Below are 26,883 nucleotides of genomic sequence, written 5' to 3' on the forward strand. Positions count from 1 at the left end.
ACGAGCAAAGAATCCTTCGATGCTTACGTGCGCCATGGATCCTATCATACCAAATGAGCCGTGATTTCCACGACGAAAGAAGTATTCGATAGATCAAATGATGATGGTCGAAAAGGAAACCCATCGGATGTGAAGATTCAACTCAAATCAAAAGGAGATGAGGTAGGATTCGTGAAGATAGATTGGAAACCAAGTGTTCTAAAAGCGAAATCGGAGGAATTCGAGACAGATTCTTGAGATCGAGCATATCGGAGTTGAGATCGTTGGTTTCGAGGCCATCAAAGATCGAAAACGAAAGAAGAAGTTTAGATATCTAACCTGGATTTTCGCCTTTACTCTGCCGCTTCTCCTCCCAAGTCGAGGCTCGATGTCATCAAAGATTAAAAGCGAAGGAAGAACTTTAGATATCTGACCTAGCTCTTCGCCTTTACTCCTCTCTGCTCCTTCACCGCCTTTCGACTCGGGAGAGAAGACGACGTCCTGATGGGGCTTCAAGCGAAACATAAGTAACGAAACACATGTCATCGTTTAAGAATTCGAACTGCCTGTTTGATTCGATGGAATATTCTCGTCGTACGCACAAGTGCCGACCGGTGAGAGCCATCTGATGAGCCTCATCGAGCCATGATGCGGTGATCTGATGTTGATCCTACGCAACTGGAACGGTGACGAACGCTCATAGTTTGTGTTGTGCAGCGTAGTGTGGCGTGACTTGATGTTTGCATGTTATTGGGTCGGATTCGGTTCAGTCCATTACGAGCAGTCAACCAAGCATATCTTCCGGAACAAGCTATTTCCCTCAACCGTTCGATGCATCCATCCACGACCAGGAAAGAACGGGAGCGAAACCCAAACCAACCCAATTCCTCGACCCGCACCACTAAAATTCCCACCCTTCTCCCATGAACTCTCGAGTACGCGAAATCGAAACGCATCTCGAAGCCCGCCCTTTTCCTACCAACTCCCCGTCGTCCTTCCTCTAAACCTTCCCCTGATTCTCCTCTCTTGCTCTCGCGCTTTCATCTCCGATCTCGTCGCTCTCTTTCTCAATCTCTCTCGTGAGGTCTAACGATGGGGAGAGGTTCATCCAGGTCCAACCCGTCGAGGCCGCGGAAGAGGGTGGAGGCGGAGACGGCCAGCACGCCAAGGATGAGAGGGCCTTCACCAGATGGTATGATCCGTTCCTTTCTTCCTCTTTCGGCACTCGTTGGGCAACGATCTGTCATGACTTTTTCATCACCGGTGCAGAAATCTATGATTTGGTCATAGCCAGGCATGCAATAAGGATGTCGCTGTTGTTCTCATAGACGTGCACAGCTGCGGTCTCGATTCCAAAACCAAAATGACCCTTGGTACGCTCTTTTGTGATTTCATGTATGATTGATTTCTTATGTCTTGTTCTGATAGTGTTACTGCAGCAGAGTCTTAGGTTGTCCAGAAAGCAGTCGAGGCAAAGAAGCCGACAGAGAAGTAATTCTCAGACAACATGTCCGTGCACAATCATATGTGATCATTCTGCTTTCTGCTCAATTTTTCATTCCATTTGATTGCAGAAAGAGGGTCGCCTCATCTGAGAGTAAGGAGAAGAAGGCAAAGAAGGGGAAGAAGTCCAAAGACCCTAGTGCTCCCAAGCGCCCTCCAACTGCTCAAGTTCTCATTTAAACTATTGTTAAGCCTTTTTAGGACTCCCCTAACTAATTTCGATCTATGTAATGTTGCTGTAGGGAAGACTTTAGGAAGTCATACAAAGAGGCTAACCCCGATAACAATTTGATTTGTTCTCTGCTCATGATTTTAAATTAAGGTTCTTCAGTTTGTTCCATTGTTACTTTTTTTGACTGGATCATAACTGGTGTCCAAGGAAGGTGATGAGAAGTGGAAGGCCATGTCAGATGGAGTGTTTTATAGACTTTTGGATTATTAATTTGTTAAATATAATTTATGAGTGGCCATATTTAAATTCTTATTGCCTAAAACTAGGAAAAGAAACCCTACATTGAAAGGGCAGTAGAGCTGAAAATAGGGAAAGCGTTAGAGAAACACAATCAAGAAGATGATGGGAAGTATGTGGATTGTTCATCAACCCTAGTTCAATCACAATTTGCTATTTTTATGTGTAAAGTGATTGCTTCTTCCTCTTTTTACAGGAAAAGAAAGGGTCGTATAGGGAAGAAGAAGAGATAGAAGAAGAAAATGAGGAGTAAGAGACTACTACTAGTAGAGATTCATATGAGAATTGTTTCTCCTTTCTGTAAATTTAAGAATCTTGTTAACTGCTTTTGGATAGTTTGTTTCTCATGTGTTGCTTATTCAATATGGCTAAACCATTTTCAAGATGTTTAGTGTTAGGACCAAATTCTGTGTAGTGCTTATGCCCCCATCTGTTTCCAAATTTAAGTGTTCTTATAATATGTTTTGTTGGATTTTAGTCATGGAACTACTAGTGAAATTTGCCAAACATGGACAAGGACCTCCTTGATGAGTTGTTAGGTGACCTTGACAAAGTTTATTACTGAAATATGTATTATGCCTTAAATTCAGTAACAATCAACAATTTGTGATAGATCAGCAACATACCAATTACTGGAAGAATGATTAGTATAAATATCAATGCATGCCACTCATCATATTGCTCAGGATGCTACCTTATTTAGGGTCTTATTAGGATACAAAACATTTGTATATTGACATCTTCATGACATTTTTTGTTAATGTAAGTGATTCCAATACAAAAATATTAAGGTAAAGGAATTGGGAACAGGGATAACTTGTTCTCAGTGAAGCCTCACTGATTATATCTAGGTTAGCACTTTGCTGAGTATTCATACAACCCAATTAGGGTTTCTTACATGGTGACAATGGTTGCCCACATAGGCACATGTTGTGAGCATAGGCGGCAGTAGGAAAGATGTTGAAAGGCCTTGACTGAGGAATCTGCCCACACAATCTGTTTGCCCTGAAGCTTGCATGCCTAATGTTCACTAATCTGGTGAGGTTATTTGGTACACTGCCATTAAGCCTGTTACTTGATAAATCCAGCCATTCCAGTTTCATCATTTGGCCCATGCTTGGTGGGATCATCCCCTTGATTTGATTCCTTGAGAGATCAATCCTTTGCAGACTTATGGAAGTTGGGATTTGGCCCGAGATCCCATTATTTGACACGACCAGCTATTTCAAGCCCAACCAACCACTAAATTCTGGCAATCTTCCAGTGATCCTGTTGTTTGAAATATCCACTAATTGCAAGAACTTGTTGGCTTTCTGCAGGAGTCCTGATATTGATCCATAGAGCTGATTCATGTGGAGGTCAGGCAGTTGGAAGCCTTGAGATGTCCGAGCTGAGCATGTTGCTGGATAGTCTGATTTCCTACAAGCTTGTCATGTTTGTGAAGAACTCACCAATTTCACCTGTGAGATAAGTCTCAGACAGGTCTAAGGAGTTCAAGGACTCTGGTGATGTAAATGGCTTGAGGTTTCCCCTGATGTGGCAGGCTGCAAGGTGTACATCTGTAAGCTCTCTGCTGTGTACATCTCTAAGCTCTCTGCACCTAATCCAATCTGGTATTGTTTGTAAATGGAGATCATTATAGGACAGATCTATGGATGAGAGAGAAGGCAAGCCATTTGGAAGTTCATTAGGCAGGGGATCCGAAAACCCATTCCTAGACAGATTGAGATACCATAGCTTCTGCAATTTGCCCAAGGATTCTGGAATGGAGCCACTAAGCAAATTGGCACCGAGTGAAGGAGAAGTGAGGGATTTGAGGCCATCAATCTGGTGTGGAATTTGACCTGTAAGCTTGTTCTGACTCAATGAGATGTCCATAGCATTAGACAAGCTGCACAATGACAAGGGTATTTCACCTGAGAACTGGTTGTTGGAAAGGTCAACGAAGGTAAGGTTTTGATACTTGCCAACAAAGCTAGGTATCTCTCCAGACAACATGTTTTTGCTTAGATCAAGGGATTCCAGACTATGAAGACTGCTAAAGGCTGATGGTATAGGGCCCGTCAAAAGATTCCTCCCCATGTTGATCTGGAGCAAACCTTTGATAGACCCAAGAGTTGGAGGCAACTGCCCTTGCAGAAGGTTCCCACTCAATGAGAGCGTCTTCAGGGAGGTAAGCCTCCCCAAGCTTGAAGGTATAGAGCCTTGAAGCATGATTTTATCCTCAAGGCAGAGCTGGGTGAGGCAGTTCAAGCCTAAGAATCTCTCAGGGATGCTCCCACTTAAATCTTCTTCATTCCACTAATCTAACATTCTGAAGGACGCCACAGTCATCCTCCTCTCTTCATGGACCGGCCTCGATTGCCACCTCATCACAGGGAGAGTCACAGCCTTGGAGCTACAGAGGGCCCAGAATGGAGGTGGAGCTTTCCTGTTCATGAAAGGTATACTGTCCCCTTCCTAGGTAATGGTGTTTTTGTTCTTTTTTCTATTGTTAAAATCTCGTCACTTGTCCCTCTACAGCTTCCATTAAAGCCCATGACAAATCAAAAGCCTTCAGAATAAGAGGAGTTGCAGCAACTCATCTCAGAGCAATTACCAGAAGGAACTGATGGCAGTGTCCGGTACATGCATGCTTGGTAGCCGAAGGTGATGCTTTCCACTGCAAGTATTATCATGTCAAATTAGGATTGAATTGCCTATGATCTACCACACTTATAGTGATGAAATCAGTAGCTGGTAGCCTTTACATGGTGGAGCTTACGCGGAGCTGCCATCATCGAAGTGGGGGCACCAAAGAGAATGATAGGCCCTTGTACCTTCGCATGGTTTCTCCATGGCTCAACCATGGAGATCTGTTGGGCCTAAGCAATGTGCTGCCTTGATTAAGTGCAAGTTGCAGTCTTTGTGTTCTTTAGCAACAGGAGCACATCAAATTGTTGACCAATGTCACAATGAATATTTCTAAATGGAGAAGAATCACATAAAAGTCTTTCCACTTCAACTAAGAACAGTGGTCCAAAAAGGATCTTTGCCCCTGCATTCCTGGTCGCTGTTTGTTCTCAGTTGGTGGTTCTTTAGTACTGAGTTCTCAAACAATTTGCAAGCTTTATGGCTTTTCTGAGCTCACCTCTAAAAGGTCACACAGCAAATTTTCTGGCTTTTGTGTTTGCTCATCTCCAACATATTTCTATCAATTGAGTTGTTTATCCTAACATATGCAATACATATTATAATAACAATTGTGATGATGCTGGAAGAGTCTCAATTGGATGTAGCTCACATGAGGTGGCCACTAACGGGTAGAATTTGCTTATTCTCAGTTCATTTATGTGCATTATAACAACTTCATACTTTATCTACTGTTCGAAAGATCTGATCCGATTCTTCATACTTTATCTACTGTTCGAAAGATCTGATCCGATTCTTTATATTTTATGTTGTGTGTATATATGCACGGATTTTATAAAGAAATCACAGGTCCATATCTAAATTGGATCCGGACCGACTGTTTTGTTTGACATGGATTTTATAAAGAAATCACAGATCCAATAAGAATCGAACCTTAGCCGAATTTATGATCAGGTAATTATGAATTTTGTTCCAGTCCGTTCAAGTCGATTTTAATCATAGTTTTGATCATAAACTACTTTTCTTATAGTTTACTCATATTTAAAATAATTTTTATATTAAAAAATATAATATATAAATCTCTTTCGTCAAGTTTGAGTTAATAGGTATTACAGTCTACTTATATGGATATACTGATTCATAATAAATTATTAATAAAATAATACATATAATTTAAGTTTAAAAAATAGTTAAAGTTTATTTTAGCCCCTACGATTTGATTATGAATGACTTAAGCCATTATAGTTTACTGTATCTAAAATAATCTTTATATTTTTTAAAAAATATAGCATATAAATCTCTTTCATCAAGTCTGAGTTAACAAATATTATAGTCAGTTTATATGACATGTTGACTTATAATAAATCATTAATATAATATCATATGTAATATAAGTTTTTAAAAAAATTGAAGTCTATCTTGTCGAGAAATAGGAAGCGATAGAGGTCATAGTGGTGAACAAAAATGGAGAGATCGAAGGCGAAGGTGAGGGAGAACTTGACCACTATGTTGTAGGCGCAGTAAGTGGGGACGCAAGAAAGGACAAAGTGGAAGGTGATGGGGATGAAGACGCTCAGAAAGAGGAAGAGGGATCAGGAGATCACTACGTGCCTAGCATCAGAATAATCGATACACATCCACCTAAGGTAAGATCAAAAGCTCCTGAATTTATCGTTAGCACGGGAGAGATGACGTGCATACGATGCCCTTCTAGACAACTGGGGCTTAGTGTTGATGCTAGTGATCGTTTCTACGACAACGCCTTTTCGATGGTGATTTTAAGTTTTTTTTAAAACTTAAATTATATATATCATTATATTAATAATTTATTATGAATCAACATATCATAGACTTAAGTCTATTAACTCAGAGTTGATAGGATAAACTTATATATTATATTTTTAAAAATATAAAGATTATTTTAGATATAAATAAATTATAATAATTCAGGGTCAAAATCATAAGAATTAAAATAGACCGTCAATTTTTTTTACTTAAATTATCTATATTATTATATTAATAAAATATTTATATACTATAATTTTAAAAATATAATGATTATTTTAGTTACAAATAAACAGTATAAGTTAAGTGAAAAATCACATGGCCCGTAATCCATTTTGCTCCGTCGGATCCATTGTTTCAAGTTTGGATCCGCTAGCTAGAGCCGTTATCGTCTTCACGGCTTTGCACGCGGTTCGAGTACAGTTACTAATCTGTTGGCTCGATCCATTGTAAGAAACAAAAAAGGAATACGTAATTAGGTACAGCGTTGTCTCTCCAAAGCCCTCCTCCCCTCTTCACAAAACTCCTCGATTCGGAGGGGGATCGCCGCCACGCCACGCCGCCACCCTGCTCTCTGTCTCCTCCGATCCGCGGATCGCCGCCACCACACCTGGATTCTCCGTCTCCTCTGATTTTGACGATTGCCCGCGCCAATCGTACAGATCCCGGGCGTAGCTCCGCCCTCTCTCCCCGATCTTCACCCTCTCCTCCCACCGCACCTCATTCCTTGATCTCCACGTCTCTTCTGGGTTCCTCCGTCATCGCCACCGTTCTCCAGGGCTCCCTGGGGATCCATTCAAAGATAGATCGCCGAGGTACTGTATCTTTTTATGCTAGATTTGTAGCTGGAGACCTTGAATTCCTCCTTATCTGCTCGATAGTCTGTGTATTTACTCTAGTTTCCTCGCACTTTGCGAGGGCCGAGGATGATTTGTATTCGTAATTTGAGATGTGTGAAATCAGAATATTCGAGAACTTATAGAATGCAGGTAAATATTTTTCCTTCATCTTTGACAAAATATATAACTTTCTGAAAAGTCATATGAAATTAAAAATGGAAAAAACAAAATAGGCATAGAAGGTTACAACGAAAAAACAAAATGATTCATTAAAAATGATTGTTGTATAACTACTATAATCATATTATTAAGTATTAATGCAGTGAAGTATTAATACATAAATTTTATATGAATTGAAAACAAATCACCTCTATTTTTTAAGATAGCTATTTACCCATTTCAACTTCAATGTTTCTTTAATCACTTTGTGGGTGAAGTGTGAAGTGTTGAGGTAATATAATAATAATTAAATAAAATTATTCTGTGATGGGGTTGCCCATAGAACTTGACATTATTCTCATATCCTATGACCTCTTCCTTCTTTTTTATGACATCCAATTCCTAAGAGATCAAGGATTAGTTTTTATCTCTGTTTTCTAGATCAACATGCTTTCTTCTTTGTTTTACTGGTGGTAGACAATAAACATTACAACAATGGTGGAAGATGATAGATTTGATGATTACAAGGATTAATGAACACATCAATCAATTTCAGCATCTCCTCTGATACATAGTTTTTTTTTTTAATTCTTCTTTTCATTTTGTCATCCCTCTTCATCATCTTCTGCTTCTTAGTTAAGGAAAACCAGAATTGTAGACAAAGCTGATAATTTGCTGGCTAGATTGACCATAATCTGCAATTTTATGCTATCACCCAGTTTTTTTTAAGTAGGTAAATGCCTTCTATGATGAATTGCATGCTCCGTATCCCTTCTAATACATCTATACTCTGTCGAAGTTCTATAAACATTTGCTTGCAATAATGATGGGAAGCTTTTTCTGGTGTCGTAAGGATATTTTTGTCAGATCTTAGTGAAATGAGCTTGTTCTTTTCATCCTGGAAATAATTTATGATGTCTATTTGTCATTAAAAATAAACTTTCATATCTCTGCTTTGATATTTTAAAAAAATATATTAGTTTATATGTCATTGCTTCTTGCTATTACTACCTATTATTTTCAAAAATTTTATCCAAAATTCTATTGTCAGTAGTTAAAGATGCCATCTGGGTGCAAAGACTAATGTCCACAACATCTGAGAAGAAAGAACTAATATCCACTGTGCATTATCATTTTGAAGTTTGGTCAACACTTTTGTTGGTTGGCATTACAAGTAGTGACAATCTTGTGAAAGTTCCACAGTTTGCAGATTCAGCATAATGCTTATAGCTGCATGGCCTCTGATCTGATGCTTGCTGTTTATCTTTGTATTATTGATCAATCCAGTCATTGTAGTTGATAACAAATATATTTTCAGGTACAAAGTTGTATATCACAAAGTTGCGGATTGATTCCTCATATTTATTTGGTGTTGGCGACAAACCAGAGGCAAATGATATTTAGTGACACTGCAGTACTTCATCCACTGTCTGCTAAAACAAGTTCTATTATATCACTCCTGAAAGGGAAGACGGCATGCGGCTTTCCTTGTCTCTGCAAGATCTAAAATCATTCTCTAAATTAAATTCAGGAGGGGTGGATGACCTTGTAAATGATAGGAGTTATGGACGTGCAAAACCTCTTCGTGCTCTTCAAAGGGAAGGTGCTGCATCAAGCTTTTCGAAGGAGAAATCCTCTCCGTCAACACCAACCAAACGGAAGATATGGGTACGAGCAACAATATTTGTCATTACAGTTCTATTATTGTTCTCATTGATCTTACTATTCTCAAGATTCTTTCGTACTTATTGGTCACGTGAGGCATCTGAGTATACCGTTGTACTCGATTGTGGTAGTACTGGGACACGGGTTTATGTGTACAAGTGGGCTGTTGATCAAAATGAAGGCACTAGAAATTTTCCTATTGCATTAAGGTCTTTACCTGAAGGTCCTCAGAGAACTCCTGCAACACAAAGTGGTCGTGCATATCATCGTATGGAAACGGAGCCTGGTTTTCATAAACTTGTTCATAACGAATCTGGTTTAAGGGCTGCTTTGCAGCCACTGCTTCAGTGGGCTGAGACGCAAATACCAAAACATGCTCACAAAGGTACATCTCTATTTCTGTATGCTACAGCAGGAGTTCGAAGGTTACCCAGTTCTGATTCAGAGTGGCTGCTGGAGAAGGCATGGACCATTCTGAAGAATTCATCATTTTTATGCAGGAGAGACTGGGTTAAGATTATATCTGGCATGGAGGAAGCATATTATGGGTGGATAGCTCTTAACTATCGTATGGGTTTCCTGGGTTCTTTATCAGTTGGAAAAACATATGGTTCACTTGATCTGGGTGGTTCATCATTGCAAGTTACTTTTGAAACAGAAACGCCCACACAAGATGACACAGGCATAGAATTGAGAATTGCATCTGCTAGTCACCATCTTAGTGCTTATTCTTTATCAGGATATGGATTGAACGATGCATTTGACAAATCTGTGGCTCATCTTTTCAGAAAGATCGTGGGTACGACAGATAATATTAATAATGACAAGTTACAGCTTAAACATCCTTGCTTAAATACTGGCTATAGGGAGGAGTATACATGTTCTCGCTGTACTTCAGCTAGCTTAGAAGGAAGTCCTTTGATTGGAGGGAAAACCATGACCAAAGGTCTGACTGGAACAACTGTTGAACTGCTTGGTGCTCCTGAATGGGATAAATGCAGTGCACTCGCAAAATTAACAGTTAATCTGTCTGCATGGTCTAACCTTAGTTCTGGAGTTGACTGTGAACTTAAACCTTGTGCTCTCAGTGATGGTTTGCCTCATCCACATGGGAAATTCTATGCCATGTCAGGTTTCTATGTGGTTTTTCGGTTTTTTAATTTGTCTTCTGAGGCTTCACTTGAAGATGTGCTAAAAAGGGGTCAGGATTTTTGTGGAAAAACATGGGAAGTTGCAAAGAATAGTGTTGCTCCACAACCTTTCATAGAACAATATTGCTTTAGAGCCCCTTATGTTGCATCCCTTTTGAGGGATGGGTTGCACATTAAAGATAGCGAGGTTATAATTGGTTCTGGGAGTATTACTTGGACCTTGGGGGTAGCCTTATTGGAGGCTGGACAAACATTGTCCAACAGAGTTCCACCACAGGGTTATAATATAGTACATGCGGACATACATCCGGCTATTCCTCTATTATTGCTTTTGATGTCAGTTGTATTACTTTGTTGTGCACTATCATGTGCAGGCAACTGGATTCCAAGATTTTCCCGAAGATCATACCTCCCACTTTTCAGGCATAACAGTGTCACAAACTCTGTTCTTAATATCCCTTCCCCTTTCAAATTCCAGCGGTGGAGTCCTATTATTTCAGGTAAGCTTCTCCATCGATGATGGTTTTGGTTCTCATATGCTTTAATCTTCTCTTTATGAGCCAAGAAAAAACCTTTTTTCATCCGTCTCCGGAATAGTTCCCTTTAGCTGTTACATAATCCAGAAATGATGCTTGTTAGCATTTCTTGGCTACATTTATCACATAGTTTTCCTTATTTGCCACATTTTAGAATAGAAAAACACTGCTGCTCTTCTTGTAATTATGGTGGCTGGGTGATGAAATATTTCAGAGTAAAGGATAATAGTGCTGTAAATATTCTGAGACTGACAGTTGATATTGGTTGGTGTTTTAGTTAAAGTTCATGGTTCTATTTTGATGTCCTCTTCCTTTTCTGTAAAGAACCTAATTTCATGCTTTCTGAACGAACTTCTGTTGACATTAAAGTCATTCCAATAAGCTATTTGAATTTCTGTGACATTTGCCTCTATCAGCTCCTGCATGATTGATAAGCAGTATAATTTTAGATTGTCAAGCTGTATGATGATTCCAATAACATCTTTCTACCCGTAGAAATTTCTGAAGTCCAGGAAAATGCCATGAATTCTGCAGGTGTACCATTTCAATTGTTTTTAAGCCAGTGGATTCATGAGCTTGATCAATTGATGTTTACTAATTCTGCTGTAATGATGGAAATTTATTAAAGTATTGGAAGCCAATTGCTTTCAAAATTATCAGCTTTTTTTTGTTACATAACTAGATTAATTGAATGAAGATTTTATTGGCATGTTGCTATTGTTCATTGACCAAAAAAAACCAAAAACAGCATATGATCCTTTTCAATTTGTTTTTTTCTTTTAATATATTAGGTGATGGAAGGATAAAGACACCACTCAGTCCTACAATTGGTGGTTCTGGGCAGCACCCATTTAGCATGCGACATGATTTGGGAGGCAGCAGCATACAGCTTAGTGAATCTTCTGTGCATCCCTTGGTTGTTTCTCATAGTTCTTCATCTGGTAGTTTAGGCCAAATGCAGTTTGGCAATGGTGCGGGAACCTTTTGGCCACCTCACCGGGGTCAGGCAACACTTTCGAGCCGGAAATCTCAGTCAAGAGAAGATCTCGACTCTTCATTGGCAGAAGCTCACATGGTGAAGATTTGACCTAGAGGTTGCACTGCAGACCTGGTACAAGCTCTTAATTCTTTTTATTATATTTTCCATTATCTGGAGCAACTTCAGTAAAAAAGTTTAAACTAAAAATAAAAAGGAGTCAGAGAAGTCAACTTGTAGTTCACTTCCAAATTCTCAAAATCCTGGAAGACTCTGCCTACTGATTGCTGTAGCTTTGTGTGTTATGTGGTTCTTCTTTAGCAGGTGTTCAAATGTAACGGATCAAAATATCTGATGATATATCAACTTGCAACATTCTCCACAGCAGTCACACTTTATTTCTAACTTGATGAATCTCCACCTTTGGCCATATTTATATAACAATAATGAAGTATTTTCCTTTGGTTTTCATAAATGATAATATGAATTTGAATGGTCTCATCCAACTATCACCATTACAGTAAACGTTGTTTGATGCACACCAATGATACAGTCGTCATTCATCTGGAATGACAAGCATGAGGTGGGGGTTTGTTTGGTTTTGTTGTTCAGCTTCACTGAATGTAAGCAGTTGTGTATATCTTTCTTTTTGTAGAAAAAAATGTAATATTGATTATAACTGAGCATAAGCAAAATTACAGAGATATTCATACTGTAGAAACTTGCATATTTGCTAGATGTTTTTGCAAATATAGTTGGACAAAGTCAATTTAGTTGAAACTACTAAAGGGTCTGTCATCTTTTTTTGGTGGTTCAGGTTGGATGAGATTCACAAACCACAAATATTTATGATGTGGTGTGTGACAGTCTGACTCACAACTCTTGGTGCATCAGTTAGTGACTTTCAGAATCTATATGATAATATGAAGTTTAATTAAGTTGCTGAACATTGCTCTGTTTGTCAACTGCCAATTTTTCCCGGTAACTCTATGAGTTGACTATTTCTGCTTGAACTGCATCTTGGACAATGGAGAACTAATTTGATGTTTCTGATTCAATAGGCAAACAGAAGTAGACGAGGTTTTGGCTAGCAGCTAATGGAAAGAACTTTATCACACTGCCGGCAAGATGAATTAAGATTGCCCTACTCTCATTTCATTTCCTGTTGCAACCATGTGAAGCCCCATTGGCTTAGCAGTTAAACTAGTGATACTGGATACTATGTGTCCAAGGAATCTGTTATATAGATCATTCTAATCATTAAAGGAATTCCATGATTTCTTTAAATCTACCTTCGTTTCAAGCACGCCATAGTCTACAATTATTTGTTGATCTCAAATATACTATATAAAAAGATGGTGCCAGTATGCCTTCAGTTCTTGGGAAACTATTTTTGTTTGTGCTCTTTTCATTCTAGGTCAGATCTATTTGCAATTCTGAAACTTCAGTTGTTGCAGTTGATTGTTCCACTTGACCTGTTCAATCATATTTCAAGAATTCATTTCATTTGTAGTTGAACTCTCATGTTTGGAACGACAAGCTTTGATGAATTCCATTTCGGAGGCTTTTCTTCAATGAGAGCAATTAACTTTGTAGGTGATCTCCCAATATTTATTTCTGTTTGCAATAGTTATTTACAAGCATTTCAATTGAGAGCAATTAAATATTCTCTTATTGTATTTAATAACTTTCAGATCTTTCCTGTGACATCATATAATAATAATTATTTTCTAGGCAAGATGATCCAAATTGAACCTACCATGGACCACAGCCTCAGCTTTCTTCTTCTCCATTCCTCCTTGAGTTTGTTTGACAGTTCATGTTCTACCAAACTACATGTATAGATGGCAGTGGACACCAGCAGTGTCCAAAGGAGATCCTCTCAAGGAGTGTGACAGGCCACCATCAACACACACACAAAGCTGGATCTTTCTCTGCTGGACTTGGAAACCAACTTGTCCAAGACTGATGACAAGTTATTGATTAGATTAATCGATTGATTGAATGCTGTTATCTTTTGCATGCTCAGAGCTATTGGCCTTTCAGTTCTTCCAATTGAAGATTTCCTAGACTCACCATCAACCTTGCTGAGAGACCACAAAGGTATTATCTCTTCCAATGCTAGCTTGTGTCATATGCCACAAATTCTGGTTTCTTTCACACTAATCTGCTGATAGTTTGATGTCCTGAAACACTGGTTTAGGATTTGCACCGGCCATTTATAATATATAGCTCACTGTTAACAGGGCCAGTTACTATTTGATGAAGAGAATAGCAAAAAGTGTAGAGATTAAGAATGTTTATAACCAACAAGTATTATGGTTGTGATTCAATCAATGACACAAGCATTTTAAATCAGCCATGCATTGCAGACCTGCAAAAAGTCAAAATCTTAAATGATGTGCTCTTCCTTGTGGGGATCATTACAAGTTTCTCTTAAGTCAAAGAGAAGTTTGCATAAAGTGAACCTGTCATTGTCACCTTGAATCAAGACTGGGACTTTGATAGGCACAGATGACCAGACAATTCATGAAATGACCTCTTGGTTTGTACAAGAACACAAGAAGTTTCAGGACTCTTAGAAGTAAGAAATGTCTTTCTTCTTGCAAGAAGAGCATAGTAATATATGAAATGAGTGGATCATCCTAATCCATTAAATTCTGAAGTCCCTGTTGTGTTTCTTTATGATAGAGACATATTTCTTCCCTTGCTGAAATAGTGAATGGTCACAGTCAATGCCATGATAGATGAGTTCTAACCACCCCAGGACCATGGTCAGAGACAACTGAGTGAAGAAAGGCTGCAAATATTGACATGGAGCTGTTCCTGTGAGCAAAACTGATGTGGATCCTCAACAAACCAATTCTTGCAGTAACAGGTTATTAAAACTGAATTCTCTGATCTTGAATAAAAACATAGGAAAAGAATTAAAGAATTAGCGCATAAACAATCACAAAAACTGAGGTTTTATGATTCTAACAAATTTGACATTACAGGAAATGATGGGGATAAGGTTAACAATGATCCTTTTATCCTCACACAAACATAGTAGCATAGTGGACAGCCATTTTGATGAGATCAGACAATGTGAGTTCTCATCTTTTCTCAAGTTAGCATCTGCATACACATAATAAAGTTTGGGACTACATCAGCAACCTATATCAAGTGTTGGCTGTATATTTTTAGGCAAGTAATCAAGTTCTTAAAAGAATAATAGATCTGTCTGATGACTCTTTGACTTTATATATATATATATATATATATATATATATATATATATATATATATATATATTCTTTCTGAAGAAAAAAAGAGAATAATATATCTGTTTATACATTAAATACAGCAAAAGAATCCCTATGGCTGGAAGGAGGTAACAAATTAAATGCTTTTGCATGATATCATGTGAAACCTTCTCTGATTCAGTCTGTTGCTTCTTAAATGATTGGAAGAGCAGTTAAGTTCTTCATACTAATATGTAAATACACACATGAAGAGGAGTGGTGATTCATATTTCTAGCAAGCAGCAACTGCTTGTACTGAAAAGTGTGTCACAGAGTGCAGGAAGCAGGAAAAGCATGTCTGACAAAAGACAAAGCATGAAGATCTAAGGACATCATCATCATCATCTATCATATATTTTGGTCTCATTTTGTTCGATTTCATATGGAGAAATTTCCCCAAAATGTGGCTTCTGTTGGAGTAGATTATACTGGAAATGAGAATGTAGCAAAAGGTTGTTGTTGAACACAAGAGTTAGTATGATCTCCTCGATCAAATAGTAAGCAAATCCACACAAACACCAACGCAAGAACAGATCCTGCAATCCTCAAGGAAGACGAAACTTGAAATCCAAAGACGAAGAAAGAATGCAGACAGGAGAGTCGAAAGAGATTGAGAGCCATGAATGAGATGACTGAATTCAGGTAACATAAAGCAGCAGTCACAAGAGGACGGATGTTAAGTAGTTTTGGAGACTGTCGTACAGCAATTACCTTTTAGTATTGGAAGGGTTTTAAAGAGCTATTAAGAAGATGATGGAGGAGATGGAGATCAGTTGACGTGCATTTGCCTTTTCCATCTTCTACTGCCACCGCCGGCTACTGAGAAGCCGGATCTGCTCCCGGTTCTTCTTGATGAAATCGTCGAATCGCCGGTTCAACTCGTCGTGGCTCGCGGACGCCGCCGGTGGCTGTGGCGGTGGAGGCGACTGCTCCCCGATCATTTTCCTCGCGGCATCCGTCGACTCGATCTCTGTCTCCGCCACCGCCACCGCCTCGTCCTCCTCTTCCACTGTCGTCATGCTGCTCTGGGACTCCGGTTCGACGCTCCTCTTGCTCGCAAGCGCCGACGAAGCCGTGGACCTCTCGCCGGACTCCGCCGTGAGGCACGATGCTTCGGACGGCGAGCGCTCATCGGGATCCGGTGCTGGAGTCGCCATGGTCGTCGGAGGCGGCAAGATACCCGGCGAGGGCCCCCGGAGAAGGCCAGCAGTAGGCGCGGGCTCGAAAGCCTTGAACCTTCTGGGACTCCCGGGCTCCGCCGTCCTCTCCTCCACCGCCCATTGCTCGCGGTGCTGCATCTGATCGGAGAGCTTCCAGATGGCGAGGATAATGAAATGGACGGCGATGAGGAGGTACGGCGGCGCGAGCCAGGAGCGGAGGGAGGCGCAAAAGCCCGGGAGGGCGGAGGACAGGGCTTCAGCGGCGGCGGGGACAGCAGCCCTGGCGGCGGCGCCGCAAGAGACGACGCCGAGGAAGCAAAAAGCGATTTTGGTGGCCCAAATCGCTGTCTCGTAGCCGCTGGTCTGCGAACTCCATTTCGTGGCCGCCATCTCTGCAAACAATCTTACAAGAAGGAAGGAACACCTCGAACCAGAGAAAGACCCAAAATCCAAGAGCAGGAGAGCTGCGATTAGGAGTGCGACGCCATGGCAACCCTCGAGCTTTCTCTGCGATGCGGGGGAGGCAGAAGGCGTGGGTTCGAATTCGAAGTGGAAACTGTAGGCTATTTATGGCGGAGGGAGAGAGAGACAGAGGAGGGCGGAGTTAATTTCCGGCCAAATGACTTCTGTTTCTCGTGATTTGACCTAATTACACTGTACGAAATGTCATTCATTGTTGCTTTAATTGTCGTGCGAAGGAAAAGATTACAGCATGTGAAATGACTTAACGGGCCTCCACGCACATCAGCCGTTGGATGGACGATGGAGGGTTGATAAATTTTCGGCAAAGCGTTAATAAAAGCTAAAAAGCAAAAAAAAAAAAGTAAAAGGGATACAGTTAAATTCCGCCGCTTTGGCGGCGGATGCGGTGAGTCGCCAGATGTAGCAAACAGGAAAGGATGGGTTCCCAGTGGTCGTGGTTTCTGTTGGGCCCTACAGAATCGAACCAATAGTGTCCTCGGCGGGACAAAAACGACACGAGGTCAGGTACGGCGGATCAAAAAGTGTTTCTTGGTCATCAAGGTGGTGTGATTCTTCACATGCATCACAAACTTTTTGTCCCCAATACAAGTTAGAAATCATCCATATTAATATCAAATTTTACTTCTAGGTTATCAATTTTAATTATTTTTTTTTGTCTCTGATTGCAAGGAAAGGTTGTGAGTGTCGATAGATCATCAGAAAAGAAATATATTATTCATTTACAAATAAGAACAAGGAATATGGATATCACTGACTGACAAAAGAGTTGGTATCCAATCCTCACGAATTAGGACTACCATGCCACTTGAAATCATCAAAGATGCATCAAACAAATTTGAATCCATATATGATGAAAGGATATCACAAGGTAGGACCTACTCTATCAACATCATTCCAACTAATGATCTTATTGAAGTGTAACACAAAGGGCTCCTCGATGAGAAAAGTTTGCTGGCATTGACTTACAAACCAAATCATTTTGGAGAGAGAGAGAGAGAGAGGGGGGGGGGGATAGTGTTTTTGTCATAACTATAATAGGATCAGTGTTGTTCAAGAAACATGTTAATGAGTCAGCATACAAGAGGAGCACTATTTAGAAAGAATAAATTTGGAGGTAGGAGAGTTAATGATCCATATACCAACACCTACTCTCACATGAAGAGTTTCTTTGGGGATCCATAATTATTATTATATACAACCGATACTTCATTAAAGTCTACATGTTACTATCCTTCTTCACTTAAATAAAGAGATTCTAAGTTCAAATCATTGTGGTAGTGGCTATCCAAGACTTCGAGTCAACCAATGCATGCCATGAAGCCAAAACATTATTGTTGACTACTACACTTCCCATTGCTTCTCTCAGTTGGTGGATGGTCCTGAAGGACAAAGAGTGGAGAAAAGGTTGACTATATGTTAAACATATATCACATATGTTATATATGTGAGACTTGACCCCTTCCTTTCACCAACTACATGACCTGGTCAACAATAGGTTAAAAAGAAGATTCCCCAGTCAACAAAAAGAATATATATATATATATATATATATATATATATATATATATATATATATATATATATATATATATATATTAAACATACCAAAACTTAATAAATTAGAGAAATAACTCAAAAGAAGGCTGCCATCACAGAGAAATAACTTAATAAACTTAATATATTCTAAACCTACCCATATTGATCCTAAAATGTCTCTAACTCACATTGACTCAGTAGTGGGAGAGGAGGACAAGAAGGCTGCCATCACCTTAGATATAACTCAAAAGAAGATTAACCATGTTTAAGAGACAACACAACCCAAGGTCAAGGACAAACCCTAATATGTATAATGCTAAAAAAATCAGTAGTTTAAAAAAAAGTTACAAACCCTAGAAGATGTTGAGCAACTTAGATGATAAAGAATTTGATAAATCATTATATGGGTTTTTTTGGGTTTGAATTCTTCTTTCCTCACTTATCGTTAAGGATTTAAAGAAGCTTCATGCGATCAGCTTCAATCAGGATATGCAATCATCCTTGTGCTATAATTATCCTAAAAACACACTTCTAATTTGCACACTTGTGAGTCGACAGTACAGTTTATATGGTCTTCCAAGCACTAGACAAAATATAAGCCACTAGAAGCTTCTGCACCCTCCATGAAGGCACTTGAAAGTCGAAAACGACACTTGTAACCCTAATGAAAACAACCAGTGCAACGAAAACAACCCACATGAAAACAATCAACCCTCGCTCACCACTTTATCTTGCTTTTGCACCAAGGTGGCAACTCCAATGGGCTGATGATGACACCCATTGGCTCTATTCTCCTCCAACTTTCTTTTTGATAGGGCATATACAGGCGACGCACACTCCTAGGCAGCGGCTTGCAGCCACATCATCACCGGGCGTCGCACAGAGCTGAGGTGGCAGATCGCATCAGCACAACATGCCGGATTCAGATCCCCGCAATACTGTACAAAGTCACGCATGGTACGATGCCACCCCAAAAAATCCGAGGCGACGTCGCTCGATGTTGACCCGTACGATGTCGCTCCGAAAAACTCGGGACAATGTCATAAGGTACGTGGCCACTCCGAAAAGCTTGGGGCGACACCGCACGATACCAATCCATACGGGTCGATCGACACCTACGTGGGAAGTATGGGTCGACCACCCCAGTAGTCGACAGACATTAATGGACCAAGTACGATTGGCTCTGCACGTAAATATAAAAACTCACCCTCTGACCAGCACCGAAGGGAGAAAAGGGAAAAAAAACTAACTTAATCTTTGGAAGGGTCGGATCGGGTCGAGAAATCTCCCGATCCCAACCTGTGTGCAAAGATCCGATAAACACGTGACGAGGCATGTGAAGACTGACACCCATCTCCACTGCCCGAGTGTCGGACCAGTCGACCCTATGCATATGGAGTCGAGCCTTATCGTGTTGACTCCCCGATCACAAATATAAAGAGACACTAACACTTTTTTTTTTTTTTCCTTCGCCTTGGTGTAGAAAAGTGTTAGGTAGAAGGTGCAGAAGATATTTCCTTGTGAGATGAAAATTTACGGTATGATTGAGGATTAAAATATTCAATGATATTTATTTATTTTATTCATACTTATGTAATGATATTCTCCACATGGTAACAAGTTTGCTAACGCTGTGATTAAATCAAACTAACTGTAGTCTGACTTTTATCTTTACGAATAAGATGAAAAAAAAAGTGACATGTTAAGAGATTAAAAATACTATTGACCTGCAAAAAAATTCATTCCCGATATGCATCGTTCTGATGCTCTACTAGTCGATTCAAATATTAACAAGTATTAACTTTTAAATGTAAGAATGTAGAGACAGGTCGCATACCTGGAGAGGGTTCTTGTTTGATGTTGATGGAAGATGAGTGACATGGACATCTCTGTGAAAGAACGGGACCGATGGAGTGGATCAGTGAACCTATCATCCAGGACGGTAGGTGAGAGTTGATGCAGAGGCAACCCACTCGGTGTTTGGAGTTGTCATGGTTGGAATTGGTCTACGTACGGGCCCCATTCATGCCTCTGATGTTGAACGGGTCGCCTGTTTGTACTATCTGAAGTGAACCGATGAAAGGTAGCCAAAGTTGATCGGTTCGTCAAATCCAATGTAAAGTTGAATCTCAATCGGTCTCAAATCCCATCAAAACATATCTGGTTTCGATTCAGACGAGTCAAAAATAGATATCGATATCTGTAATGAGTAGATGTTCGAATCTGAACCTGTCTGATTTGATGTGTCTGCACCCAAATCCAACTCTCTACTCGAATGTTTCTCGGATAGATCAAAGGATTTCTGAGGTCGCATGTTTGGGAATCATGAATCTCTTATTATTCTGCACATTTGCTGTGATTTCTTTCTTGTAGGATTGTCTGAGGGACCAAAGGATTTGACGTGCACAGATCTTGAAGGCGCCAATCAAAATGTTTTTGCGCATCTCGAAGCAGCATAGCACGATGGAGGAGATAGATAAATCATGATATGAAATTGATACACCTACAAAAAAAGCATACAAGTGTAAATTAAACACACAAGGGTATATTTTTTCATGCAAATTCACCTTCAATTCGACATTCAATGTACTATTTAAAGAAGGATATTGCCTTGAGAAATGTTCAATACAAAAAAAAACAAACAAACAAACCAAGTAATTGACTTGAAATTGTTGGAACATTATGATTTGTTGTGGTGGTTTATAATGAATGGAGCAAGAGTACAAAAATAAATAAATTAAAAAAAAAGGAATACTCCAAGAACAAAATAATAATTTATGTGAACTAAAAAGATAGAGGACAATGAAAGAGCAATAAGCTTCATTTCTATAGCTGTTTAGATGGAGTCTGAGAATAATCAATAATATGCATGGCCTTTCACAACTGGAGCAGTAATATAATATTTCAATTGCACTTAGCTATTGTAGTTGTCTGATAAACCCCACTTGTAATATATAGCTCATACCTAACTACAAAAGCCAAAAACTTCAATCACTTAGAAACATTGATCCTTCCACCTACACATCTATCTTATATTGCCTAAAATCTTTGTGCTCTAAATACTGACTCTCATACAGCAGGTGGGGGATGCTTCTTCCTAACCATTATCATATGGTTGCATCATCAACAAACAGGCACTAGAATTCATAAACATGATTCGAATTTCACTAAACAGCTATGTAGCTATTTTCTGTGCAGTCATGATGACATTTTATAGGACAATGATGAAACCATTGATACAACAGGGAGCAGATTGTGACTTGCTTATTTGCATTGTCTAATGCCTCATGCATCAAAGATTGTGAGTGAGATATATTGACTTGAACAAACTGCATCAGTTGCACTAATCATGAACTAGCATCCAAATGACATGGTTTAGCCATAACATTTATCAAATCTTCGTACAGTATGGCAAAAATTACACCAACCAGCAAGCCCATCATTGTGGCATAATTAACTAACAAGAACCTTTTTTTAAATCCTAAAGTAAGTCAACAGCTTTGTCACTCTCCATGCTACTTATTGCCTATTAGATATATCTGATGAACAACAAAGTAAAAAACAAAAAAGTAATTTACATGCTTGAACATATAACTAATTTGATCTTAATAAAATCATGCATGGCTTAATCATGAAACTAATCACATTGTGTGGCTGACAAGCCGCCTAATTAAAGTAATTACTCGGATTAGGAGCTGTATAGGATAAGGATAATGATTCGATATCTAAAATATGACAGCACAGATTTTGCTACTAGAATAAAACTGCTAGCAATCAAGACATTTGTTGCTAGCCCATTAAAAATATCTTGAACTGACCATGTCTCCAACATGCACAAAATAAACAAAGCCATCTACTAAAGTAACAAGCAACGTTGATGTCTCAACCTATGGCATTCATGCAGCATTTGATTCAGAAACCCTTGTCATTTCATTATAACAGTGAACAGCTCTTTATTTCGAATACTATTTCAGTGAAGTACTGTCTCTAGTTGAAGATTGCTATGTCAGAAATTTGCTCATATAACGTGACATCTGGAACTATTGTCTTTGCTAATCTTAATATAACAGAACCATAGATCTACCAATAAATCCAGCCAAATGAAGTTAGATCAGCATTTCATTGCTTGGAATAGGTATCAACATTCTACAAATTCATCAAGATTTCTTGGAAAAAAATTAAAGACAGTCAAAAACTTCATACAAACCTTTTTTTTTTAAATCATGTCAAAAAACATAATAAACTTAAACTTGAAAAATTGGTGCCACACATTAGATGGATTAGGACAAGATTTAATTTTTATTTAACAAACATAATAAGTCTTACAGTAGATAGAAGTTAACAAACATAATAGTACTATCATCATACTCTATTTAACGGAGATCTCATATACGATAAAAGTAAATTACCTATTATTATAAAAAATTACTCATGATTATAATACAAAAAATTATAATGTTGATATCTCATGTACGATAAAACAAGTTGTCTATTGTTATAGGATATTACTCATGATTATAATACAAAACATTATAAAGTTATCTATTGTTATCAGAGATTACTCATGATTATAATACAAAACATTATAATGTCACGTCGATAATACCGATTTAGATTTTTTAAGGATCATAGACCAACATTTTAATGCCCAAATGACATTAGTAGGCTAAAATTTGTAGATCATGAAACAGTTGATAATATTGAAAGCAAACAACCAGAAAATATTATAAATGAAAAACTTTATAGGGCCCAACCGGGTTCGAACCGGTGACCTCTTGATCTGCAGTCAAATGCTCTACCACTGAGCTATGGACCCATTTTGATTTAATATTAAGGATCATAAATAACATTTTAATACCCAAATGACATTGTTAGAACAAAAATTATAAATCACGAGACAGTTTATAATATTGAAAGCAAACAACCAGAAAATATTATAAACGAAAAATATACAGGGCCCAACCGGGTTCGAACCGGTGACCTCTTGATCTGCAGTCAAATGCTCTACCACTGAGCTATGGACCCGTTTTGATTTAATTTTAACTGATTTTTGTTTCAACAACATGAGCTAAAATTTTAAGCTTCGGTGAACTTGAAAGAAATATGTTAACATTTAAGCACCAATAAACACAAAAACATCAATCGCATAATCTTCCATCATAAATAGCTAAGTTGGAAGGTTCCTGTTCTCATTTTATGCATGTTATGGGAGAAAGTGTGGACGACAGACATATCTAGCATAGTAAATCAGATCAACCTGTAAAATAAGTTGGATAACTGTCCAAACCAACAGTATGTTATTGTAATTTAACCAACGCTTTGAATTCTCAATGGGCTAATTCTACTTATACTTCTAGTAATGCTACATGTTCAAGTTACAGATTATGGACAAATTTAAGATCAAGAAAGCACAGATTTAGAGATTTTGACAAAATAAACCATCTTTCATAATCCAATTTAAAATAATCATCCTGTTTTCTTATATAAGTCAGATAGATTTTCATGTTTGAGAATGGACAACATCCAAATTATTAATTAATAGGAAGAATTTGTCAATCTACGTCTATTAAAAAGATTTATTTTTTTCGGTGCAAATAGCTTTAATATACTTAGCATTTTTTGGCTAAAGGACATATTATTGTATTAGGCTGACAGAGTTCCACTGATAAGTCTACTAAAGGATTTCTAGTCTACCCGACGAGATTATGTCAATTTTACATCTTCATGTGAACTCCCAAATAATTACTGTACATACTTCGACATAACATCTTGTCATTTTTCCAACTTGATTTGGACTTCTATATCAATGCTATATAATCTCTCACTAGAAAAATCTTGTCCAAATATGAGAACTCGATAACTTAATAGATCAACATCCAAGCTTCCTATATATCCAACAGAATCTAACCCAAACGAAGGCACTGCATGCACATTACGCATCATTTTTGAATCCTAATCTCATAAATGGCTAATAATAAAACAAGAATAATTGTAAAGATATCTATATATTATCCCTTTTGTCTGATGAAGAACTGTCGTCTCATGATCTTGTAAATGCAGCACTTCCTCATGTTACTTTCAGAAAAAGATCCTTTGATGAGTAACAATCAGATATCTGGTTGTATTTCTTAGATCAACATTCAAGTTTCCTACATATCTGGCTAAATCTAACGCAAAGGAGGACACTGCATGGACATTACCCATCATTTTTTAACCCTAATCTCATAAATGGCTAATTCAAAAACAAGAATAATTGTATAGATATCTTGTATTGCCCCTTTTGTCTGATGAAAACTATCGTCTCATGATCTTGTAAACGCATCACTTCCGCATGTTACTTTAAGAAAAAGATCCTTTGATGAGTAATAATCAGATACTTAGATGTCTTTCTATAAGATCTTCCTATGATGAGGATCGAAGAAGAGTTCGGCGGTACATGTCTCAGCAGATTCAATGGTAGAAGATTCAGGAAAGCAAGACTTCGAATCCCATTACTACAAGATAGATTACATGATACCAAGAATACCATCCAGTGTCAGGCTGAACATGGTCATAACAGAACCAAGAATAATACTATCAATTGTGTTTCCAATAGATAAAATCACAGGGCTACCAATTCAAGTCCTTTTTGTCCCTAGCAAAAACCTGCAACAAAAATCGGTCTTATGTCTCGATAAATCCATCTCAAACTCTACATCCTTACTCATAATAATAAATTATAATATTCTACAAGAGATGAGAACTGGTGTTTGGATAATCTTGAAGCACCTTGAATGTCGTGGGAACGATGGGAATTTTCATGCCCAATTTCAGGTTAAATTTCCATTCTCCACTCGATGCCCCAAAACAAAACAATCTATCAATTGAATAACTATTAGTACTGGTCTGGTTAAGATCCAAGTCTTGAATCTTACATCAAGTGAATACTTCTTTGAATCTAATCCGTCCTAAGCACAACCACCAAAAACTAGCGATTCTTGTACCATATAGAAAGTAATTACTCCTATGTAACGCTACCAATTCGTAGAAAGGAGAAAAACTGAACGGTCCAGCAGAAGAACAGACCTGAGAAGCCCATTCGACGACGGAGGAGATCAATATATGAGGTTCCCAAGACAGCACACCGGTCGAGAACTCGCTTCGGCCGATCCCGCCGCAGCAGGCGAGAGGAGGGGAGCCGCCGGATGAGGAGGACAACGAGGGGTACCGGAGGCGGCTGAGATCGAGACGCCAGAGCTAGGAGGAGGGAAAGGGGAAGGGGGGGCGGGAGAAACCCGTCGCGGTAGTCTGGTAGAAATCGATGGCGAGCCCTCGCGGTTTGTTGCTTTTGGCGGGCGGTTTTGTGGCTCTTAGTACCGGTTCAACTCGGAGTGAGTTGCTGTGGCAGTCCGAGTCCACTCGTCGCGACATTGTGGAGTCGCACCGCAACTGGACAGTATGTTTTATAAGCCACATTGACATCATCGAGCTTTTATCGCACATTGAATTTTTTAGTTCTGCATTCTGTGGCTCCATCATCGTCTTCGTCGATGGATGACCACCAGCTTTTGGGGCCATGAACGGTGGCAACCCGCCTCCCATTGCATTCCCCGTCAGAACGCAGAACACACAGAGAGAGAGAGAGAGAGAGGCATGGCGATGATACCTTGGACTCTTGCAGTCATGGACCGCGGCCTCGCAGGGAAGAATCACCGGGGCGTCATGAACTCCATCTTCATGGCTGCCTTCCCTTCGGCTTCCGTTACCTCCTCCGACGAAATGTATGATCTGATGAGAGTTGATGTACGTGATCTTACCATTACATAGCTCGAATCCTGATCGCCAGCTTATGGTGATGCCAATGTCCAAGTCACTGGCCCGATGTCTGTCCCTTGCCAAGCCGTGCATTCCCTTGCTCGAAGCCTGCACCCAAGTGGCTCATCTCAGCAAAATTCATGCCCTTGAAATCACCAAGGGGCTCTCCCAGAACCGACATGCGCCGAACGCTGTCCTCCTCCAGATGTGTAATAAGCTTCTAAGATCCCATTCCCGAGCGAATTCCCCAGGCACGGTCTTATTAGCGCTTTGCAAGCAGCTGTTATGGTGCGATGCCAAACCCAACGGTGTCACCCTCTCCCTTGTTCTCAAGGCATGTCCCGATCTCAAAGCTATTGGTTTGGTAATGGATGTTCTTCCGCAGTCTCTAGCATTCGGCTTTCGATCCGATACTCTGGTGCTGAACTCGTTGATCCACGCTTATACTGCTTGTGGGTCCGTAAGATTTGCTCACGGCGTGTTTGATGAATTTCCTGACAGAGATCAATTTGCTTTGACTGAGCTGATAAATGGTTACGTTCGTAGAAGTCTATGGACCTGTTCTCCCGTATAAAAGTATCGCAATAAGTCATAATTCCATTTGATTTGAAAGCTGAAAGAGAATCACGAGAAAATTGTTGGTGTTGAATAGAGACTAATTGATGATCAAGACGACCATACCGCATATCGATTGGAAGTAAGAGTGGTTGGCATGATGATTTGTAAAGTTGACGGTCACTCGTAAGTATTGTTTTTGTTCTAGCCTTGGACCAAGGATGTCGCTCAAATCCTTTACAAAAAATGACTCAAGAAAAAATTTAATAAAAATATTATTTTATTTATAAAATTAAGAAATAGAAATGAGGTTTCTTTTAATATGAAGTATATAGAACATCAGGGAGTGTTATTATATTAGTGTTTAAATTAAGTATT

General features: G+C 39.1%; 2 protein-coding genes, 2 long non-coding RNA genes, 2 other non-coding genes and 1 pseudogene across 10 annotated transcripts; 2 read left to right on the plus strand and 5 right to left on the minus strand.

Moving 5' to 3' along the window:
* Positions 1–964: 964 nt before the first annotated feature.
* LOC103980905 (uncharacterized) lies at positions 965–2,173 on the plus strand. Of its 2 annotated transcripts, XR_010493032.1 has the most exons (4): positions 965–1,171; positions 1,270–1,352; positions 1,419–1,470; positions 1,554–2,173. It is a non-coding gene; the product is annotated as an uncharacterized LOC103980905 (long non-coding RNA). The 2 variants fall into 2 exon arrangements; XR_001978144.2 differs by having other exon boundaries at positions 1,270–1,470.
* Positions 2,174–2,779: 606 nt separating this feature from the next.
* LOC108952922 (probable leucine-rich repeat receptor-like protein kinase At1g35710) lies at positions 2,780–4,789 on the minus strand (annotated as a pseudogene).
* Positions 4,790–6,806: 2,017 nt separating this feature from the next.
* LOC135629330 (probable apyrase 7) lies at positions 6,807–12,999 on the plus strand. Of its 3 annotated transcripts, none has more exons than XR_010493197.1 (5): positions 6,807–7,182; positions 8,684–10,681; positions 11,509–11,828; positions 12,511–12,674; positions 12,755–12,999. XR_010493197.1 is itself a non-coding variant. In XM_065136538.1 (4 exons), the coding sequence occupies exons 2-3, from the start codon at positions 8,842–8,844 to the stop codon at positions 11,802–11,804; spliced, it is 2,136 nt and encodes a 711-aa protein (XP_064992610.1). In that variant the 5' UTR covers positions 6,807–7,182; positions 8,684–8,841; the 3' UTR covers positions 11,805–11,828; positions 12,755–12,999. The 3 variants fall into 3 exon arrangements, 1 of the variants encoding a protein (XP_064992610.1); XR_010493198.1 differs by having other exon boundaries at positions 11,509–11,811; XM_065136538.1 differs by lacking the exon at positions 12,511–12,674.
* Positions 13,000–14,474: 1,475 nt separating this feature from the next.
* Positions 14,475–16,778, minus strand: LOC135629332 (uncharacterized). 2 transcript variants are annotated; one of them, XM_065136539.1, is made up of 2 exons: positions 15,689–16,778; positions 14,475–14,493 (listed from the first exon to the last, which is right to left on the minus strand). In XM_065136539.1, exon 1 carries the CDS (start codon positions 16,525–16,527, stop codon positions 15,778–15,780), a length of 750 nt encoding a protein of 249 aa, XP_064992611.1. In that variant the 5' UTR covers positions 16,528–16,778; the 3' UTR covers positions 14,475–14,493; positions 15,689–15,777. The 2 variants fall into 2 exon arrangements, with proteins under 2 accessions (XP_064992611.1, XP_064992612.1); XM_065136540.1 differs by lacking the exon at positions 14,475–14,493 and adding an exon at positions 14,637–14,810.
* Positions 16,779–18,272: 1,494 nt separating this feature from the next.
* LOC135629333 (uncharacterized) lies at positions 18,273–25,957 on the minus strand. Its single transcript, XR_010493199.1, has 3 exons — positions 25,802–25,957; positions 25,222–25,584; positions 18,273–20,659 (listed from the first exon to the last, which is right to left on the minus strand). It is a non-coding gene; the product is annotated as an uncharacterized LOC135629333 (long non-coding RNA).
* On the minus strand, positions 22,901–22,972 carry TRNAC-GCA (transfer RNA cysteine (anticodon GCA)). Its single transcript has one exon. It is a non-coding gene; the product is annotated as a tRNA-Cys (tRNA).
* Positions 23,110–23,181, minus strand: TRNAC-GCA (transfer RNA cysteine (anticodon GCA)). Its single transcript has one exon. It is a non-coding gene; the product is annotated as a tRNA-Cys (tRNA).
* Positions 25,958–26,883: the final 926 nt, after the last annotated feature.

This window comes from Musa acuminata, chromosome BXJ3-1 (assembly GCF_036884655.1).
Source record: "Musa acuminata AAA Group cultivar baxijiao chromosome BXJ3-1, Cavendish_Baxijiao_AAA, whole genome shotgun sequence".
Lineage (NCBI taxonomy): Eukaryota > Viridiplantae > Streptophyta > Magnoliopsida > Zingiberales > Musaceae > Musa > Musa acuminata.

What these genes read in the sequence shown, in the direction of transcription:
- LOC135629330 (XM_065136538.1), top strand. Translation starts at nt 8,842, where the DNA reads ATGCGGCTTTCCTTGTCTCTGCAAGATCTAAAATCATTCTCTAAATTA. An exon ending in GTGGAGTCCTATTATTTCAG is followed by an intron (nt 10,682 to 11,508) that starts GTAAGCTTCTCC and finishes TTAATATATTAG; the next exon opens with GTGATGGAAGGATAAAGACA.
- LOC135629332 (XM_065136539.1), bottom strand. Translation starts at nt 16,527, where the DNA reads ATGGCGGCCACGAAATGGAGTTCGCAGACCAGCGGCTACGAGACAGCG.